Below are 21,801 nucleotides of genomic sequence, written 5' to 3' on the forward strand. Positions count from 1 at the left end.
TTTTTTCAAGCCCAGCTAGTATCTTTAAAGTCATGATTCTGAACTCTAGGTCCGACATCATACTAATGTCCGTATTGAGTAGGTCCCTGGCTGACGGTACTACCTCTTGTTCTTTTTGCTGAGGTGATTTTTTTCATCTTGTCATTTTTTCCAGAGGAGAATAGATGAATGAGAGAACAAAATGCTAACAGGTTAACAACCTCCCCAGCAAATATACTCTATACAAATCAGAAAAGACCTGAAACCAGGGGAAAAGAAGGGAAAGAAAGAAAAAAGAGGAAAAAAAAGATAAAAACAAAAACAGAACAATACAAAAAAAAAACAGAATATGATCAAATATGATCAGGCTAGTGCATAGATCAGTGCCACACACTAGATTTTGGGCATATTTTGGTCTGTTAGAAAAAGGTGCTTCCTAAAATTTTAAAGGAAGAAAGACTTATATATGTACAAAACAAGGGTTGATACAATGAAGGGATGGAAGATGACTGTAAAGATGAAAATTATAAAAGATTTTATAAAAGGAATTGATAAGTTGTTTGAAAAAAAGAGGGGCGCCTGGGTGGCTCAGTCGTTAAGCGTCTGCCTTCGGCTCAGGTCATGATCCCAGGGTCCTGGGATTGAGCCCCACATAGGGCTCCCTGCTCTGCGGGAGGCCTGCTTCTCCCTCTCCCACTCCCCCTGCTTGTGTTCCCTCTCTCGCTGTGTCTCTCTCTGTCAAATAACTAAAATCTTTAAAAAAAAAAAAAGGGGGGAGAGAATGTGATCAGGCAGGGGACTAGAATAAAGCCATACACTAGTGAGTTACGGTATATTTTGATCTGTTAGAAGAAACTGTATCTTAAAATTTTAAAGAGAGAACAACTTATATATATATATATGTCAAAAATAAGGGTAACTACTATGAAGGGGTAAAATATTCTAAAAATGAAAAATAAAAAATGTTTTTTTAAAAAAAGGTATTGATAAGATGTTGGTTGAAAAAGGGAAAAAGAAAAATTAAAAAAAAAAACAGTTAAAAAATTAACTTTGAAAAACTAATGAATCGTGGTAAAAAAAAGCCGTGAATTCTATGTGCAGTATTCCCCTAGCGCTGGAGTTCTCCCGTTCTCCTTGATCGGTAAACTTGGTCTTGGCTTGCTGGCTGTTCGTGCTGATCTTCTGGGGGAGGGGCCTGTTGCCGTGGTTCCCAAATGTCTTTGCCGGAGGCGGAATTGCCCCGCCCTTGTCGGTCCGGGCTAAGCAAGCTGCTCGGGTTTGCTCTCAGGAGCTTTTGTTCACCCTGTAAGCTCTGGTACAGCTTTGGAGGACCAGGGCGAAAATGGTGGCCTCCCAATCTCCACCCAGAGGAGCTGAGAACTCGGGGCCCCGCTCCTCAGTGCGCCCCCAGAGAAAAGCAGTCCCTCCCGTGTCCCCGGTCTCCGGCCGCACTCCGTGCTCACCCGGCCTGTGACCGAGCGTTGCTATCTCTGGCACCCGACCCCGTGTGGAGTCTCCAAACCCAGCAGATCCCTGCGGTGCGCTCCCGCGCCGCTCCTCCCGGGGGAGGAAGGGGAGTCTCCCCGGCTCTGCCGCTTGTTGGGTCCCTGCTGGAGGCGCAGTGGCCCGACTGGGCCGCGGATCACAGTTTATGGCAACCCCGAGCTGAGAGCCCGCGTCTCGGCTCCGTCTCTGCAGCTGGCTTCTCCGCTCGGATACCTGGGAGCTCTGCCGCACTCAGGCACCCCCGGTCTTTCTGTGACCCCGAGGTTTCCACCCCCCACTTAGCCACTGGAGCGACGTCCCTCAGCGGAGCCGGCTTCTAACAGTTCCGATTTTGTGCTCTGCGGCTCTATCACTTGCCAGAAGCGGCCGACGGAGGGCCCCTCCCCCACCGTCTCTCCTCCCGAATATCGCCTCGGATTCACTTCTCCGCACGTCCTACCTTCCAGTAAGTGGTCGCTTCTCTGTTCAGAGAGTTGTTGCTACTCTGTTCTTCGATTTCCTGTTGAGTTCATAGATGTTCAGAATGGTTTGAACCCTATTCAGCTGAATTCCTGAGACCAGACGAAATCCAGGTCTCCTGCTCCTCTGCCATCTTGCCTGCCCATCACTTGACTAGTTTTATCGTGGTATTTGCTTTATTGCAGAGGTCTGAAAATGAACCTGCTATATCTCCAAGGTACACCTCTAATTAAAGAGACAACCCGATATGAAATAAAACCCCCAAATAATATGCACGTGTGTGCTTAGGGGTTTAACCTCGCAACACAGATAACTGTACGTTTTAAGAAGGGCAGATTCATTGGGCCTGGAACAGTCAGGCGAGACCTTGTAGCCAACCTGAGCTGCTTGTTTTGGGAGACGTTAGATTGGGACTAGGTGGGCAGCCAACAGAAGGGTATCCCAGGTCAGTGGAAGCAGCAGAGTGAAGGCACAGGGATAGCTGTGTAGGAGTAAATGAGTGGCATTCCAGGTGATGTGGCTGGAGTGAAAACTGAGACTAGTAGAGCAGCTGAGCTTTGAGACACTGAAGATGGCATGACTTGGTTTCCACTCACCATGACAAAAAGCAAACATCCCTGGCTTAAGAGAATCCGTGGGACAAAGGACAATTTGCTTAATAATAATGGGTATTTATTAAGTGCTTACTATTGCTAAGTTCTTTAGATGTACCATGTCCTTTCACTCTACAATTGTAGTACTTTATTTCCCAGAGGAGAGAATGAAGGCTTTCGAGAAGCCATGAATCTCGCAAGGTGAATGAGTGAGCCGCTGCCAGTGGTCCTCACACTGGAGGTGCATCAGAATCACCTGGAGGGCTCATCAAACTAGATGGTTGGGCCTCACCCCCAGAGTTTCTGATTCAGTCCCAATGGGGTGGGGCCTAACCATCTGCCTCTCAGCACCCCAGGCGCTGCTGCTGCAGGGCGACCCACTTGAGCCCCACGGGTGGGTGGTCAAGCTGGGGTTTGACATCAAACCCATTTGTGTTCACGCTTGGGCTCTCGATCATGACTCTCTGTTTCCTTTTGAAGAATAGCTTCAAGAGAGTGAGGTGAGGAAGCGAGGGCGGGCAAAGTTAATAATCAGCTTTGAGAAAGGCAAGAAGAGCCTTGGGGAGGTAGCTCTTAGCGGCTAAACCAGTTGTTCCCACACTTAAGTGTGCAACAAATCACCTGGCGGCTTGTTAAAGGAGCAGATATCCTGGGGCACCTGGGTGGCTTAGTCGGTCAAGCATCTGCCTTCCGCTCAGGTCATGATCCCAGGGTCCTGGGATCGAGCCCCGTGTTAGGCTCCCTTCTCAGCGGGGAGTCTGCTTCTCCCTCTCCCTCTGCCCACCCCTCCCCCCGCCCCACTCATGCTTGCTCACTTGCTCTCTCAAATAAATAAAACATCTTTGAAAAAAAAAAACAGATTTCCTGCTCTCTCTCCCTTTCCCCTGAATCTGGGATGGGGCCCAAGCATCTGTGTTTCGTAACTAATAGCCAGGTGATTGTGAACTTGGTGGTTTACAGACCATACACTGAGAAATGCTGACCCCAGCAATAAATCCAAAAGCCACAGTGGAAGTCTGGGTGATTATGAAAGAACTAATATAACCTACAGTGAAAGACTGAGCTTCAGGCCACTGAAGAAGAGGACCCTACTTTGCTAGGGAAAGGGGGGTGGAACTCCCCATACATCTGCTAGGTGCCGTGTACCGTGTACTCTGTCTCATCTGGCCTTTGTGTCTGGTCTCGTACCCATGTGACAGCAAAAACGGTGACATGGGTGATCTTGTGTCCTTCCTTGAGGACTTGGAGAATGGAAAAGTAACTTGTCAAATGTCCTAGCTGACTGGGTGGAGCTAGGATTCGCCCCGAAGTCCCTTTTACCTCATATCTCTGCACGGGCCACAGCTGACCGCAGAGCTCAGTGAAGACACAGGCTTCGAACTGGAGGGTGGCAGGTGAACGAGACAGACAAGACAGACAGACAGTGGCTGTGATCTTTGTAGCGGCAGGGCTGTCTGCCTCGCCCACTGCTGTTTCACCAGCACCTAGAGACCTTGTCAAATCCTGTGTGCTCAGTAAATACTTTGTGAGTGACTGAGTGAATGAATGGAAGTTTGGGACAAGAGGAGGAGCTTGCCTTCAGGAATAAAATCAGAGTTGGCTGTGATGCTCTGAGCTGGCGTCAAGCTGATGGGATTACATTGTGCACCAGTATGTTGTCTGACCGCCAAGCGGTTTAAATGCCAAGAACCAAGTTAGAATAAGATGGTGGTGCATTTTGAAACAGCTGTGTCGTGGGCTCTGGAGAACGTGGGTCTCTGCAGGAGTGAGATGGAGCAGAGGTGAACTTTTCGTACTAGGAGAGAAAGTCTCCTGTTGTCTCAGGTGAGGACCCTGGGAAGTTATCCAAGAGAATTTGTGCTGTTGATGGGCACCTGGCTGGCAGAGAGGGGGAGGGCCCCATTTTTGTTAGAAACTCCTTTATTTAGAATGTCTAGCATCCATGTAAAAATGTGACAAGATGTCAGTTCTTTGATTAGTAGAAGGCACGTGATAGTCTTAGACCACACTCTGATAACCATTGTTTTATTACAGTAGTGGTCCTCGTCGCTGCTTCGAATCCTCTGCCTTGTTCAAGCAGCTATCACCTGCCAGGTGTGTGATGGAGCAGATCTGGGGTGGGGGTGGGGCTGGGGATGGTGCATCCCTTAACGAGTTCCCTGCTGATGCTGCCTATCCTGGGACCCCACTGCCAGAACCACTGACGAAGAGTAACTGTTGGTAATGACTGGAGGGAGTGACAGGGAGATTATCCAAATATAATTGTTGGGGCATTGTGCTGTTAGTAGAAAACAAGAAAAACATCATTGCTTTTTTGGAACGTTTGGTAATTTTCAAGACTACTAAGTAATTACCTTTTTGTGCTGCTGTCTTGAGCATTCCATCAAAAAGACAAAACAGACCCACATTTGGGGTTTATAATGTACTTCAAGATTATAGTTATAACTGAAGTCTTTATCTCCTTCACTGGCCCTATTTTATGACTTAGTACAATTGCCTACAATATGTTGCACAATTGTCGGTCTGCCCAAAGAGGGGCTGGCATATAAATTCTAAAAGAGGTAATAAGAAACTCTGCTCATCGCTCTTAGCTCCTGTACGTTCTCTGTGAGCCACAAGAGAAGGAACACAGTAGAACAATTGGAATTGGCACCTTTGATCTGAGCTCAATTAGTCCAGCTGTGGAACTATGAACCTGCAAGGTTTCATATCTATCAGAGACCAAGAATCACTCCTCTGTCTTCAGATAAAGGAGAAGTCCAAGTGATTGTTTCATAGGTCCCTTTTCATCACAGCTGCCTTTTATCTTAAAAGGAAATTCAGTTCTAATTGCCTATTTTCTTTCTCAAAGGGGGATTTGTATTGTTCCATTTCCACGGTGTGTAGAGTTTGCCAAATTCATTTTTTCAAGAACTACCTCAATGAATTTTGCCTTATTTGTGTGCACCTGTACTATAATTTTCTTTAAATATACCCTTTTTTGAAAAGAGTTACTTATTTATTTTAGAGAGAGCAAGCGAGAGAGAGCACGAGCAGGAGGGATAGAGGGAGAGAGAATCCGAGCACACTTGGCACTGAGCGCGGAGCCTGACGTGGGCCTCGATCCCACACCACGACCCTGAGATCAGGACCTGAGCCAAACCCAAGAGTCAGATGCTTAACCAACTGTGCCACCCAGGTGCCCCTAAATATACTTTTTTAAAATTTAAATTTAATGTATTTAAAAAGTTAACATCAATCACTATCAGTAAAAGCTGGCTATAAGTAGAAGGAAATTATCAAGTTTATATAAAGCTATTGTAAACTTGATAGAATATGTAACTATTAGATTTTTAAAGGCTAATTTTTGTGCCACCATTTTTGCACATCAATTGTGCACAAAAACAATACTAGTGACCGTAATTAGTGGGTGTTTAGTACCAATCCCTCTCTTTTTAAAAAGAATTCATATTGGAATGTAGCTTTCTGGAAGGCGTCATGAGTTAGAAGAAAGGGCAGTGAAGTTTGGCTCGTACTCGCATTTCGTCACAGCTTCGTTGTATGATATTGGGTAAGCTGCTTAACTAGGCTGAGCTTCCACTGCCCCTCTATGAAATAAGGATAGTAAGTCCATTCTCTCCCACACACATTAGAATTGATGCAAAGATTGAGTGAAAGATAGGTGCTTGGTAAATCATACGGACTTTTAAAGCACTGTTTAAATGTAGGTTAAAAGCCATAATCAAAAATGAATAGTCACCCATTTGTTGTTGCCTGAGTCTGAAGGAATACCAAGAAAAGCCATAACACAGCCCACCAAAATGTGAGTTCAGGTATAATGCAGTTGGTGATTGCCTTGTGTCCGGCCATATGGTAGGTGGATGTTCAACTTTTTCTAACTGCCCAACTGCTTTGTGGCGTGATCATACCATTTTACGTTCCCACTGGCATTGTTCGAGAGTTCCAGTTGCTCTCTACCCTCGCCAAGAATTGGTAGGGTCAATATATTTTTAAACTCTTAGCTATTCTAGGGGTATGGAGTAGTCTATCATTCTAGCTTTAATTTCTATTTCCCTGATAACTAATGATATTAAAGATCTTTTCATGATCTTATTTGCCATTCATATATTTATTTTCTTTGGTGAAGTGTCTGTTCAAATTTCTTGCCCTTTTTAAAATGAGGTATTTCTTATTGAGTTTTGACAGTTCTTTTGTATTCTAGATACAAGGCTTAGTTCAGATATATATTTTGCAAATATTTTCTCCCTGTCTGACTTGCCTTTGTATTTTTGTAAAAATGTCTTTTGAAGATATGAGTTTGAAGTAAGGTTCAATTTATTGTTATTTTTTGGCTTTATAATGTATCCTTTTGGGGCCTATTCAAGAAATTTTTTTAAAGATTTTATTTATTTGAGAGAGAGCTAGAGAGTGAGCATGAGTGGGGGGGAAGAGCAGAGGGAGAGGGAGAAGCAGACTCCCCGCTGAGCAGGGAGCCTGACATGACAAGGGGCTCGATCCCAGGACCCTGAGGTTATGACCTGAGCTGAAGTCAGAGGCTTAACAGACTGAGCCACCCAGGTGCCCCCTATTGAAGAAGTTTTTGCCAAACCCATAGTCACTAAGATTCTCTCCTCATTTCTTCTACAAGTTTTACAACTTTAGTCCATACATTTAGATCTATGATCCATTTTGAGTTAATTTTCATATATGGTGTGAGGCAAGCATAGCCCCCTCACCATTTCATTTGTTTATAAGTGCTGAATAACTTAGAAAAATTTGCAGTGTAAGATCCAGGAAGTTAAAAAAAAAAGTCAGATTTCCCCACAATACTATACCATGGTCATTATTTGTATCCATGATTCTTTTTTTTTTTTAAGATTTTATTTATTTTTTTGACAGAGAGACACAGTGAGAGAGGGAACACAAGCAGGGGGAGTGGGAGAGGGAGAAGCAGACTCCCCACTGAGCAGGGAGCCCGATGTGGGGCTCGGTCCTAGGACCCCGGGATCATGACCTGAGCCAAAGGCAGACGCTTAATGACTGAGCCACCCAGGCGCCCCTGTATCCATGATTCTTAAGCAAATATTCAGCATCGTTTTGGTGTTATGTGTAGTTCATTATATGGAAATTATTTGGAACATAGCAATCGACATGTGCTATACAGATAGGCATTTTACCAGAACATCACATTTATCTGCTAGACCTCACTCTGTCCATTCAGGATAAACAGCAATTTATTTGAAATACTTCTAAGAATTTATAATTGTCTGTGGGCAGAAAATTTATAATGCCATTGTATTCATTTTCTATGCTGCATAACACACTGTCACAGAATTAGTGGCTTAAAACAATGCAGATTTATTACGTCATAATTTCTGTGGGCCGGGAGCCTGGCTAAACGGAGTCCTCTGCTCAGGGTCCCGCAAGGTTGTGTTTAAGGTGTCACCCAGGACTCAATCTCTCACCTGGAGGCTTGATGGTGATAGACCTGTTTCCAAGCTCACTCAGGTTGTTTCCTTGCAGCTCTAAGACTAAAGATCTAGCTTTTTGCTGGTTGTCAGCCAGAGGCCACCCTCAGCCCCTAGGAGACACCTGCAGTTCCTTGCCATGTGGCCCTATCACAACACGATAGCTTCCTTCTTCAAAGCCACCGGGAGAGAAAGAGTGAATCTTACATAGTGTCATGTAATCGTGGGAGTGCCATCCAACCTCTTTGCCATACTCAACTGGTTAGAAATAAGTCACAGGTCCCACTCACATTTCATTTTTTTTTAAAGATTTTATTTATTTATTTGACAATGAGAGCGAGCACAAGCAGGGGGAGTGGCAGGTGGAGGGAGAGGGAGAAGCAGGCTCCCCTGCTGAGCAGGGAGCGAGATGCGGGGCTCCATCCCAGGACCCTGGGGTCATGACCCGAGCCGAAGGCAGTTGCTTAACCAACTGAGCCACACAGGCGCCCACCCCACTCACATTTCAAAGGGAGGAGTTGGCACCAAGGCATAGACACCAGGTGGCAGGGATCCCTGGGAGGCCCCTTAAGGTCTCTCCACCATGGCCATGGTGTAGTTGGGTTCCCACTCGGGATCATTGCCAGACCTCCAGCTTCACCAGCCAGTGGTTCCCAACATAGATGCTCTGGAGAATGCCCAAATGCTTAAAAAGATGTCCAGAAAAATCTGAAACAAAAGAATAAAAGAAATAAACATACAAAGTAAAAAAAAAAGCCACACTCTTAAAAACTTTATTGTAGAGAATTTCATACATACACAAAAGTAGAACAATATAATGAACCTTCATGTGTCTGTCATCTATAGCTAACAACCACCACCCCATGCCAGTCTTACCCCATGCATGCCCCCATCCACTGCCCCTTCTTGAATTATTTGAAACAAAGCCCTGGGCTTCCTATCATTCCATCCATAAATATTTCTGTATAAAGGTCTTTAAAAACCAGTTTTTAAAAACATAACCATTATACCATTTTTTCACCTAAAAATTAACAGTAATTCTTTAATATCACCAAATATCCAGTGTTCCAATTTCTGATTATCTTATGTCCTCATTTACTGATAGTTAATTTGAACCCAAATCCAAATAATATCTATACATTCAATATGTTGATAAGTCTTTTATTTATTTTTAAAGATTTTATTTATTTATTTGACAGAGAGACACAGCGAGAGAGGGAACACAAGCAGGGGGAGTGGGAGAGGGCAAAGCAGGCTTCCCGCCGAGCAGTGAGCCCGATGCGGGGCTTGATCCCCAGGACCCTGGGATCAAGACCTGAGCCGCTTAACGACTGAACCACCCAGGCACCCCTTTATAAATCTTTTCAATCTCTCATCTGCAGACCCACTTCCATTCCATCTTTCTTTGTCTTTTTTTTTTTTTTCTTGAAGCACTCATTTGTTAAGATTGGTTTTTGGTTTGGGGTGTTGTTTTTTTTGGTCCTGTTTCCCAGTCTGGAAATTGCTGACACGCTACAATTTTAAAAAGTGAGCTTATTGCAAAATCAACTCCACAAATACTCTTCAAAGATTTACTAAATGGTCTTTTTCTCGGTAATTATGTCATCTTTCTTTACTTTTCTTTCCTCCCTGCTTCCTGAATTCATTTATCTTGATCACCTCTGAATCAATAACAAAAAGTTTTGCAAAACTGCCATCTGCTTTCCCCTGGGATTTATATCTTAAAACAAATTTTCCTCAATTGAATTCAAATTGAATAAGAACATTGAAACCAAGGATCCCTCATTAGACAGTTTGTTATTTCAAAGCATTTTCTATTTACCATGCCTTATTTAGAATCCAGTATAATCCTGTGAAGGCAATTCTGTTTGTTCAGAATGGTGTATAATTGGGAATAATTGCAATTCCCGATCTGACATAAAGTCTCTCGAGTTCTTTTTTATTAGAGAAATTTAATTTATTAGAAACATTGTACCATCTGAATCTATTAATGTAACATTCCTTTTAATTTATATTCCAAATTAATGAGGTTGTACTACATCAAGAAGTAATCACAATTTTAAATCTGTCTTAAAAATCATTCACCAAAAGTTTGCATTCTTTTTTAAATTTATTTTTATAACATCATTATAATACATGCATGTACTGGAAAAAGTCAGTAGGACTCTTAGGCTTATTAAAAACAAAAAACAAAAAACACCCAGTGACTCAACAATCCCTTTCCCTACCTGCCCTAACCCCAATTCTTGTTTCCTACAGACACTCACCGTTTGATGATCTTAACTTTCCAAAATGTTGTGCACATCTCTCATCCGCTGTCATTGCCTTTCTTGTTTCCTCTGCCCTGGGGGATTATACCTTTTAATTTATTTGGGGGGGGGGCATATACCTTTTTAATTCTTTACCTGTAATTCTTGTGTTATTTGGGAGAAAGTGGAAATAAATGCATATATGTTCAGTTTGCCATATTTTCACTTTCTAGTTCCCTTGTCGATAGTCCAGAATGGTGTAAAAGTTGGCACCCAACCCCTCTACCCCCAAGGTCTCCGTGTTGTTGGAGGAGGTGGGTCTTTGGGCTGTCTCAGCAAAGTGTCATCCTGTAGTTCCTAGTGCCGTCGCCTGGCTCCCAGGGGGCTGTGCTGAACGTATCCCTCTGTCATGGAATGGCACTTCCCAGAGCACCATATGGCCCCGTGAGAATGTCTCGTGAGGCCTCTTCTCTCTTGACCTTTGTCCCTCAGAGGGACTGTAGTGTTGGTCGCTGGCCTGCAACACTGAGGGCCACCCCCACATGTCACCTGACTCTTCTGTCTTTGGGGCACGTGCCCCCCCCCATCTCTTATGACGCCAAAGAGGTTAGGGAGTGAGCTTGGTGCAGTGGCGCCCCGGAGAGAAGTAAGCCCAGGTTGGCAGCATTCGCGCGTTCCTGTGGTGCACGTACCGCCACAGCTGCTTCGGGGCTTCCGGTGGGGCCTGGAGCTGGGAGGAAAGGCGCGCGCCTGTCTCCCGGAGCTGCACGAGCAGACTCCCGCACGATGCTGCCTTGGGGAGCAGATCTCGGGGGCCTTCATTCAGGACTGCCCGAGTCAAGAATGAAGTCGTTTTTCCTCTTCATTAAGCGACTCGGTTACTCCTGCCTCGATAGCCCCGCTGGGCTGACTCTGCCAACCCTTTGTTGATGCCTAGGCTGTCTGAATCGGCCAGCTCAGACACCCCAGACTCGACTCTGGGTTCAGAGAACTCCGGGCCGCTTTGTGTTTGTCTCTCCTGTTGGCTTAAAATGTGTGTTCTGGGTCGCTCTTAGTTCTGTTTTTATTCCACTTTGCTAGCCTCCGAAGAGCCTCTTTGTAGAAGTCACTGTGTGCCCTAATAAGAGACTGATGGTACCCAGACATGGTGTTTTATCCAGGTAAACCTCCTCACACTGGTGTCCTGAGGACAGAAGCATCAGGTCACAGGGCTGCCTTATTCTGCGGTTGTGTTGATGACACTTTGTTTCTTCCACAGTTGACAGGCCTGTCAGAGTCTATGCGGATGGAATATTTGACCTCTTCCATTCCGGTCATGCAAGGGCACTTATGCAAGCAAAAACACTGTTTCCCAACAGCTACTTGTTGGTTGGAGGTAAGAATTGCATTTTCTCTTTGTCTAGAAAATCCCTTTATAATGTGCCTCCTGAAAAGGATCCCTTTCAGAGTTCCATTATTAAAATCTCACATGGTTATTACTCCCACTTCAGCTGATACTGGCTCACTTGTTGGCTGTCTGAAATTTAACGTGACGTTTAAAAAGCCATAGGGGAAATTACATCATGGGATTAGACACCACTGACTCCCAGAGAGAGACAGACTAATAATACCACCAAGTGCAACCGCTTCATGTTTCCCATTAATGCCTTTCTTCTTGTGATTGAGGCATGATCAAATTTACGTTTCTAAAATTTTCTGGAAGGTTAGGAGAAAAGCAATGTTATTTTGATTTCAAATCCTAGAGAGCTGAGGGGCTTAAGGATGATTAAGGGTAAACAAGGTCATTGTCTGTTTGCTTTGTGTGGCCCACAGCACTTCGGATGCTGCTGTGCTAAGTGTAGTGGCTGATGATAACCTAGTTAATGGAGCTTATGTATTGTGTGTTAAAGAAATGGAGATTTAGATACCTGGGTAATTTTGGTTCACAGTGAAGAAAATGGCTTCATAAGCTTGTGGGAGAAGGGTGGTTGGATGTGGATGGAAATTTTCCTCCTCCAGAAGGCCTACTACCCATTTCAGTTTGGGTAAAGGGGATAGTGCCTGCCTGGGGACACCTGTATCTCACCTCTGTAGCTTCTGGAAGCACCATAGCCTTTCATGGTGATCAGTTTTTGTGCCATTAGCTGAACTAGGCACTGTCAACCCTGAAACCCCTACTGTGAGGAAAAAGGTGCTGTTAAGAGACCATGTCTCTGTTTTTTGTTTTTTGTTTTTTTAAGATTTTATTTATTTGACAGAGAGAGACACAGTGAGAGCGGGAACACAAGCAGGGGGAGTGGGAGAGGGAGACGCAGACTTCCCGCGGAGCAGGGAGCCCGATGCGGGGCTCGATCCCAGGACCCCGGGACCATGTCCTGAGCTGAAGGCAGACGTTTAACGACTGAGCCACCCGGGTGCCCCCATGACTCTGTTTTTAAAGTATTTTGTTACCTTCTGCAAGTTTAAGACTATGTTTTGGATATTTGAGAGGCACCTTTCTACAGATTTTACTGAGGATGATGACCACGTGGTTATTGAATGGAGTTCTTTCCAGAAGGAAGAGATGCTAAAAGGCAATGAGTACTGGACAAGTCATGCAGAGGGCACCCAAGGCAGGCAGAGAACCCATCTGTTGTTCATTTCCGTTTATCTCGAGTGGAAAACCATTTCTAGAAGGAGCACTACTACCTGGAGTGTGGACCTGAGCTGCTGAGGCCCTGGGGAGACCTCTGCAGTGTTTTGGTGACCCAAGTTGGGAGGTGGTTTAATGTGGGTCACACTTAGTGGGAACACCCGCCATAGCTGTGGGTGATCACGTTAGGGTGATACCAGGGGCATGGTATCAGAGCTCACTTACTGTGAGGGGCGTCGCTGTAGCAAACATGGTTGGATAAAATTGTGGACAAGTACAGTCTTCCTTTGAGCTGTATAGCAGTTGCCTTCCTCTAACATGCAGCATCTACCCCAGCTATTCTAGAAATGCTTTGTGATGAGAAGAAAAACAAAGTTAGTTTCTAGACTCGAATGATTTAAAACAGTAGTGCAGGGTCATACAGAAATCCTGCGTGTTGTGCCAAAAATCTCCCACGAAGCTGCCCCACACCTTGCAAGATGTTTAGCATCGTTGGCACCTTTCCCACTAAATGCCAGTAGCTGCCTCCAATCATGCAACTAAAGATGCCCCACCAATTTCCTGAAATGCTTCCTAGGGGATGATGAGGCCCCTGCTGATAAACATTGTCTTAGACTAGGAGTCTTCAAACTTTGTTCCCCACAATCCCTAAAAGAATTTTGAAAAACTAAAGACCTTTTTGCAGTTTTTTTAAGTTGACATCTAAAATTTTCTATCCTAAGTTTATTTTTATTTTTTAAGATTTTATTTATTTATTTGGGAGAGAGAGAGAGAGAGACAGAGTTAGTGAGAGAGAGCACAAGCAGGGAGGGGAGGGAGAAGCAGGCTCCCCCCTGAGCAGGGAGCCTGATGTGGGGCTCGATCCCAAGACCCTGGGATCATGACCCAAGCCTAAGGCAGATGCTTAACCGACTGAGCCACCCAGGTGCCCCTTCTATTCGAAGTTTAAATAGTTGTAAAAGACGTAATTTCTTTAATATTGTAAGTGTTGACATTTTCAAACCTCAACAAATTTTTTTTAAAGATTTTATTTATTTACCTGTCAGAGAGAGAGCACAGAAGCAGGGGGAGTGGGAGAGGGAGAAGCAGACTCCCCGCTGAGCAAGGAGCCCGATGTAGGGCTTGATCCCAGGACCCTGGAACATGACCTGAGCCGAAGGCAGATGCTTAACCAACTGAGCCACCCAGGCATCCCCTCAATAAACATTTTTTTAGGGAAGTTTTATGTTCACAGCAAAATTGAGCAGAAAGTACAGAGAATTACCATATGCCCAAATATGCATAGCCTCCCTCGTCATCAACATCCCAGACCAGACTGATACATTGGTTACAGTCCAATGTAACCTACACTGACACATCATCGTTACCCAGAGTCCACAGCTGATGTTAGACTTTTCTCTTAGTGTGGCACATTCTATGGGTTTTGGCAAATGTATAACGACATGTATCTGCTATTGTCATGTTGTACAAAATTAGTTTCACTGCCTTAAAAACTCTCTGTGCTCTGCCTATTCATCCATCTCTCCTCCCAGCCCGTGGCAACCACTTTCTTCTTACCATCTCTATAGTTTTTTTCCAGAATGTTATATAATTGGAATTTTACAGTAGGTACCTTTTTCAGATTGGCTTTTTTCACTCAGTGATACATATTTAAGGTTCCTCCATGTCTCTTCATGGCTTGCTAGTTCACTAGTTAGTGCTGAATAATAAAATAATACTCCATTGTCTGGATGTACCACAGTTCGTCCATTTACTTACTGAAGTAAAACTGGGTTGCTCCCAAGTTTTGGCAATTATGAATAAAGCTGCTATAAACATCCGTATGCAAGTTTTTATGTGGACATAGGTTTTCAACTCCTTTGGGTAAATACCAACCAAGGAGCATGATTGCTGGATCGTGTGTTAAGTTTTGGGGCTCCTGGGTGGTTCAGTTGGTTGAGTGTCTGACTCTTGGTTTCAGCTCAGGTCATGATCCCAGGGTTGTGGGATGGAGCCCCAAGTTGGGCTCTGTGATCAGTGCAGGGTCTGCTTGAGGCTCTCCCCCTCTCCCTCCCACTTGCACGTGTGCACTCTCTCTCTCTTTCTCTAAAATAAATAAACAAAATCTTAAAAAAAAAAAAACAGTATGTTAAGCTTTGTACGAAACTGCCAAGCTGTTCCAAAGTGGCTGCCCCACCTTGCATTTCCTGCAGCAGTGCGTGAGAGTTACCGTTGCTCCATACCCTCACCAGCATTCGGTGCTGTCAGTGTTTTGCATTGTGGCCATTGTAATAGGTCTATAGGGGTATTTCATTGTTGTCTTAGTTTTCAATTCCCTGGTGACATAAGATATTGAACATCTTTTCATATGCTTACTTGCCATCTGTATATCTTCTTTGGTGAGGTGTGTGTTCAGATCTTTTGTCAATTTTTAAATCTGGTTGTTCATTTTCTTACTGGGTTTTAAGTGTTCCTTGATTAGTTTGGATAACAGTCCTTTATCTCTTCTATCTTTTTTAATTATTTTTTCCCAACCTGTGGGAATGTCATTCCAGTCTTTCACAGGGCCACAGTTCCTAATTTTAACTAAGTCCAGTTTAGTACTTTTGTTTTCGATGGTCCGTGTCTTTCGTGTTGTATCTAAAAATCACTGCCGTACCCAGGGTCATCTAGGTTTTCTGCTAGGAGTTTTAGACTTCTGTGTTTTACATTTAAATCTGTGATCCCTTTTGAGTTAATTTTTGTGAATATTATAAGATTTGTGTCTAGAGTATTTTTTTTGCATGTGGATGTCTGGTTTTTTAGCACCATTTGTTGAATACACAATTTCTGCTGTATTGTTTTGCCTTTGCTCCTTTGACTGTATTTATGTGGGTCTATTTCTAGGCTCTCTTTTCTGTTCCATTGATCTGTTTGTCCATTCTCTCACCAGTTCTATACCTTCTTGATTACTTTAGCTTTATAGTAAGTACTGAAGTTGGTTAGTGTGAGCCTTCAAATTGTGTTCTACTTCCCCAATATTGATGTGGCTGTTCTGGATCTTTTGCCCCTCCATATAAACTTTAGAATCAATTTGTCAAGTTGTTGCTACAAAATAAGTTGCTGTTATTTTGATTGGGATTGCGTTGAATCTATAGATGCATTGACATCTTGACAATACTGAGTCTTCCTATTCATGAACATAGAATATTTCTCCATTATTTTGTTCTTTGATATCTTTCATCAGAGTTTTGTAGGTTCTTCACATAGATCTTGCACATATTTTGTTAGATTTATACCTAAGTACTTCATTTTGGGGAGGGAAGGGGCTAATGTAAATAGTAATTCATTCTTAATTTCAAAACTCGTTTATTGCTGGTGTGTAGGAAGGTGATTGACTTTTATATATCAAACTTGTATCCTGCAACCTTGCTGTAGTTGCTTATTAGTTCTAGGGAATTTTTTTGGTAAATTCTTTCACATTTTCTACACAGGTGGTCATATCACCTGTGAGCAAAAATGGTTCTATTTCTTCCTTCCCAGTCTGTATACTTTTTATTTCCTTTTCTTGGCTTACTGCACTAGCTAGGACTTCCAGTACAATGTTGAAAAGCAGTGGTAAGAGGGGATGTCATTGCCTTGTTCCTGATATTAGCGGGAAAACTTCAACTTTCTCTCCATTAAGTGTGATGTTAGCTGTAGATTTTTTGTAGATAGTGTTTATCAAGTTGAGGACGTTCCTCTCTATTCCGTTTTCTGAGAGTATTTATCATGAAGGAGTATTGGATTTTATCAAATGCCTTTTCTGCATCTATTGATAAGATCTTGTGGTTTTCCTCTTTAGCCTGTTGATGTGATGGATTACATTAATTGATTTTCAAATGTTGAACCAGCCTTGCATACCTGAGATAAATCCCACTTGGTCATGGTATATAATTCTTTTTATATATTGATAGATCTGAGGTATTAATATTTTGTTGAACAGGTTTGCATCCATTTTCATGAGACAACTTGGTCTGAGTTTTTTTTCCTTACAATGTCTTCTTTTGATTTTGGTATTAGGGAAATGCTGGTCTCATAGAATGAGTTAGGAGGTATTCCTTCTGCTTCTGTCTTCTGGAAGAGATTGTAAAGAAATGGTATAGTTTATTCCTCACATGTTTGGTAGAATTTACCAGTGAACTCGTCTGGGCCTGGTGTTTTCTCTTTTAGAAGGTTATTAGATATTGATTCAATTTCTATTCAGATTGTCTATTTTTTCTAGTGTAAGTTTTGACAGCTTGTGTCTTTCAAGGAATTTGTCCATTTTGTGTAGGTTACCAAATTATGGAGTTGCTCTTAATATTCCTTTATTATCCTTTTAATGTTCATGAGATCGGCAATAATGTCCCCTCTTGAATATCCTATTTTAATAATTTGAGTATTTTCTCTTTTTTCTTAACTAGAGGCTTATAAATTTTATTGATCTTTTGAAAGAACCAGCTTTTCTCTATTGATTCCTGTTTTCAATTTCATTAGTTTCTGTTCTGATTTTTAGTATTTCTTCTGCTTACTCTGGATTTAATATGCTCTTCTTTTTCTAGTTTCCTAAGGTGGAAGCTTAGATTATTGACTTCAGATATTTAGACTTTTTAGACTTTGTTTTTTTCCCCAATTATACATTTAATGCTACATATTTCCCTCTAAACTGTTTTCCCCGCATTCCACGCATTTTGATAAGCTGTGTTTTCATTTTCATTTACCTCAAAAGATTTAAATATTTCTGTTGATGGGGCTCCTGGGTGGCTCAGTCGTTAAGCATCTGCCTTCGGCTCAGGTCATGATACCGGGGTCCTGGGATCAAGCCCCGCATCGGGGTCCCTGCTCAGTGGGAAGCCTGCTTCTCCCTCCCCCACTCCCCCTGCTTGTGTTCCCTCTCTCGCTGTGTCTCTCTCTGTCAAATAAATAAATAAAATATTATTAAAAAGTAAAATAAATAAATATTTCTGTTGAGATTTGTTTTTTTTTACCCGTGTGTTATTTAGAAGTGCGTTACTTAATCTCCAAGTATTTGGGGATTTTCCAGCTATCTTTCTCTTTTTGATTCCTAGTTTAATTCCTCTGTGGTCTGAGAACAGACTGTATGATTTCTATTCTTTTAAATGTGTTATGGTGTGTTTTATGGCCCAGAATGTTGTCTGTCTTGGTGAATGCTTCATGTGAGCTTGAGAAAGCTGTATATTCTGCCGTGGTTGGATGAACTAGTCAGTAGATGCCAATTATATCTGGCTGATTGATGGTGCTGTTGAGTTAAACTATGTCGTTGTTCATTTTCTGTCGGCTAGGTCTATCTGTTTCTGATAGAGGGGTGTTAAAGCTTCCAACTCTTATAGTGGATTCATCTGTTTCTCCTTGCAGTTACAACAGTTTTTGCCTCATATATTTTGACTCTATTTTTCGGCACATCCACATTAAGGATTGCTATGTCTTTGTGGAGTATTGACCCTTTTATCATTATGTAATGCCCCTTTCTTCTTGATAACATTCCTTGTTCTGGAGTCTACACTGTCTGAAATTAATGTGCCTACTTCCATGTTCTTGATCCTTTTTAATGTATATATGTTTTCATATTTAAAGTGGGTATTTTGTAGACAGTATACAGTTGGGTCTTGTTTTTTATCACAATCTCTGTCTTATAATTGATAAATGTAGACCATATGTGTTCCAAGTGATTATTGATATAGTTGGTTTAATATATCCCTTATTTTTCCCTGTTTTCTATTTGCTGCCTTTGTGTTTTGTTCCTACTTGTATCTTCCACACTTTTCCTGCCTTTTGTAGTTTTAATTTAGCATTTTATATGATTCCATTTTCTCTCCTTTCTTAGCATATCAATTATACTTCTTTTTTCACTTTTTTAGTGGTTGCCCTAGAGTTTATAATATACATTCTAAACTAATCCAAGTCCACTTTCAAACAACACTATACTATTGGTACAAGTACCTTGTAAAAACAAAATATTTCTTTTTTTTAGTTTTTTAAAAAGATTTTATTTATTTATTTGACAGAGACACAGTGAGAGAGTGAACACAGCAGGGCGAGTGGGAGAGGGAGAAACAGGCTTCCCACGGAGCAGGGAGCCTGATGCGGGGCTTGATCCCAGGACCTTGGGATCATGACTTGAGCCGAAGGCAGATGCTTAACCAACTGAGCCACCCAGGTGCCCCAAAACAAAATATTTCTTATTCCTCTTTCCCATCCCTTGTATGATTGCAGTCATTCATTCATAATTGAATATACTGTTGCTGTTACTATTTTGAAAAAATTGTTTATCTGTTAAATGAATTAAGAATAAGAGAAATAAAAGGTTTTATCTTATTCATTCTTGAATCCTCCTTTCTTTATGTAAATTTGAATTTCTGAACCATCATTTTCCTTCTCCCTAAAGAACTTTATTTTTTTAAATATTTTATTTATTTATTTGACAGAGACATAGTGAGAGAGGGAACACAAGCAGGGGGAGTGGGAGAGGGGGAAGCAGGCTCCCCACCAAGCAGGGAGCCTGATGCGGGGCTCGATCCCAGGACCCTGGGATCATGACCTGAGCTGAAGGCAGATGCTTAATGAGTGAGCCACCCAGGTGCCCTGAACTTTTTTTTTTTAAAGAAGAAATTTTAAAAACATTTCTTGCAAGGCAGGTCTACTGGAATGAAATTCCCTCATTTTTTGTTTGTTGGGGGAGGTCTTTATTTCTTCTTCTCTTTTGAAGGTTAATTTTACAGGGTACAGAATTCTAGGTTGGCGGGGTTTTTTTCTCTCAATACTAAATATTTCACTCCATTCTCTTCTTGCTCCCATTGTTTCTGTGGAGACATCCATTGTATTTTTATCCTTGTTCCTCCAAATGAGAGGAGTGGGATTTTATGATTTGTGGATGAATGTTTATTGCTAGAATGAGATAGGGTTTAGCATTGATTTTATTCCTCTTCTTCCTTATTATAGATTTAAGTGCTGAAGTATTTTGTTTACACAAATATTTAGATGGGAATGGAAGAAGTTTGTTATAGTGATGCCACTCAGACTTTGAACTCCTTAGTTATTTGCCATGTATTGCAAAAATAATTTGTTGTCAACAAAATAATTTTAATGGTCTGTCAAGTGACAATTTATTAAAGTCCTCTTTCCAATTTGATGCAAGGAATGGATTAGAAATGACCTGACCTGCAAGATTTGTTTCCAAGCTGTGAGAATCATTTGCTTTCTTTCTTTCTGGGAAGTAGAACAAAAAGGCTTTACCAAGACTTACCCAATGATTCCTAATTATAACCCTTACTCTTTTACTTGAAAGCAATTTGCTTAACCAGATATACTTAGAAAGGGTTGGGGAGGTGAAAATATTGGTAATTTCATTATACCTTTGTCAATCCAGTAATTTTTGATAAAATGGTTTTTTTGTTTTCTTAAAACTTAAAAAAAAAAAAAAACCTGGAAACCTTGGGGCTGCAGGTTTTGCTTACTAAATCTGCAGAAAACACCTAACCTAATTGGCAAAGGTAGTCCTTACTGTCAAACCTGCTAAAAAACCTGGAGAAAAGGTCTTTTCAATTCAAATATATTAATGTGTTTCAGGAAGCCTTATAAAAACCACTGAGAAATACATTATAGATTGCATGTATGAAATAGAATGAAATAGAATCAGTCAAGATTAAAATTATGTAGCTCCAATAAGTTGTAAGCAAGACAATAAATCATGCTTAATTTATAGTAATGCAATGTAATTTATAGGTAAAATAGTACCATATTTATAAGGAGAGGCATATGATAAAAGACATGTTATTTCTTCTCTAAATATTAGGGTGTGTGTGTGTGTGTGTGTGTGTGTGTGTGTGTGTGTGTGTGTGTGTGTTAAACTCTGGCATTTGGCTTTTGGGGAAAATTAAATAAAATCGAATGTAAAAATCAGAAATGACTTCCTTATCTTTATTAGATACCATGGGTATACTTCCCTTATGTATTTAAGAATAGAAAAGGGAATATACTACTAAAAAATAATTTGGCAGTACATATTTTGTGCTAGGAAGAGATAGAAAATAATTCACATTTTAGAAGAGGAAATAGGTAAGGATTATCTATAAATGGAGTAAGTTTTATAATGTGATCTGATAAAATATATTTTAACTTCCCTTTAAAATAATGCATATGAAATCTTTAAAAAAGTCTGTAAATGTTTTATCCATGTGCTTATACCAAAGTACTTTTAGAAAATTGATAATTCTAAAAAATATTCCAGTTACATTTCTAAGATGCAGTGGTATCAGCCTATACAGCTTTGCCTTATTGAGATGATTTTGAAGTGAAAAGCTGAGAAAAATGCTTACTCTTAACTAAAAAAGAAAAGGCATTTCTAGGATTCAATATGAATATTGAGAATAGCTGGAAAAATGCTTACCCTTAACTACATGAAAAAGCCATTTTTAGCATTCAATATTTCTTTCCATTGCTCCTTTTGCTTTGGATTCCTGGGCCTTATCCCTCAAGATCCTTGGGTCCTTTGACAATAGTTAGGAGAATGAAAAGGCACAGTTGTTAGGCAACAATTTGCATTATTCCCCACTCTACCATAATTAGTTTCCAACACCTGGCTTTACCTATAACAGAAATCTTTGTAAGACAGGAAGCTTTTAGAGATCCATGGTGTTTGCAGTAGTCATTAAGCAAGATTTCCCTTTGGTTTGGCCTGAAGCCTTAACACCCTGCCCCTTGCAATGTAGCACAGTAAGATCTTGATGGTGTCTTTTTTTTTTTTTTTGATGGTGTCTTTCTTTTGGGTAGTGGAGTAAAGGTGGTTTTGGACACAGAGGCTTTCTTTGGGACCATTAATTTTAGGAAAGAGTACCTTTGCAAATTGAGTATCTGGAAATTGAGTTCTTTAAAGCTTCTTGTGTTTGGATATCTCTTAAAAAGTCTTGGTGTATCCCCAGGAGTATGTGTGCCCTAGTTCGAAGACCGTTACCTTTAGA

General features: G+C 41.5%; 1 protein-coding gene across 4 annotated transcripts in view; it reads left to right on the forward strand.

Annotated features, from left to right (window-relative positions):
* The first annotated feature begins 11,362 nt into the window (after nucleotides 1-11,362).
* The window catches only part of PCYT1B (phosphate cytidylyltransferase 1B, choline), a 73,436-nt gene continuing 62,997 nt past the window's right edge, over nucleotides 11,363-21,801 (forward strand). For all 4 annotated transcript variants that reach the window (XM_073901970.1, XM_073901971.1, XM_073901969.1 and 1 more), the window contains exons 1-2: nucleotides 11,363-11,393; nucleotides 11,492-11,608. In XM_073901970.1, coding sequence (XP_073758071.1) covers nucleotides 11,378-11,393; nucleotides 11,492-11,608 — 133 coding nt within the window. In that variant the 5' untranslated portion in view covers nucleotides 11,363-11,377. The remainder of the gene's footprint in view (nucleotides 11,394-11,491; nucleotides 11,609-21,801) is intronic.

This window comes from Callorhinus ursinus, unplaced genomic scaffold, assembly GCF_003265705.2.
Source record: "Callorhinus ursinus isolate GAN/ISIS: 27379988/994484 unplaced genomic scaffold, GSC_fseal_2.0 scaffold16, whole genome shotgun sequence".
Lineage (NCBI taxonomy): Eukaryota > Metazoa > Chordata > Mammalia > Carnivora > Otariidae > Callorhinus > Callorhinus ursinus.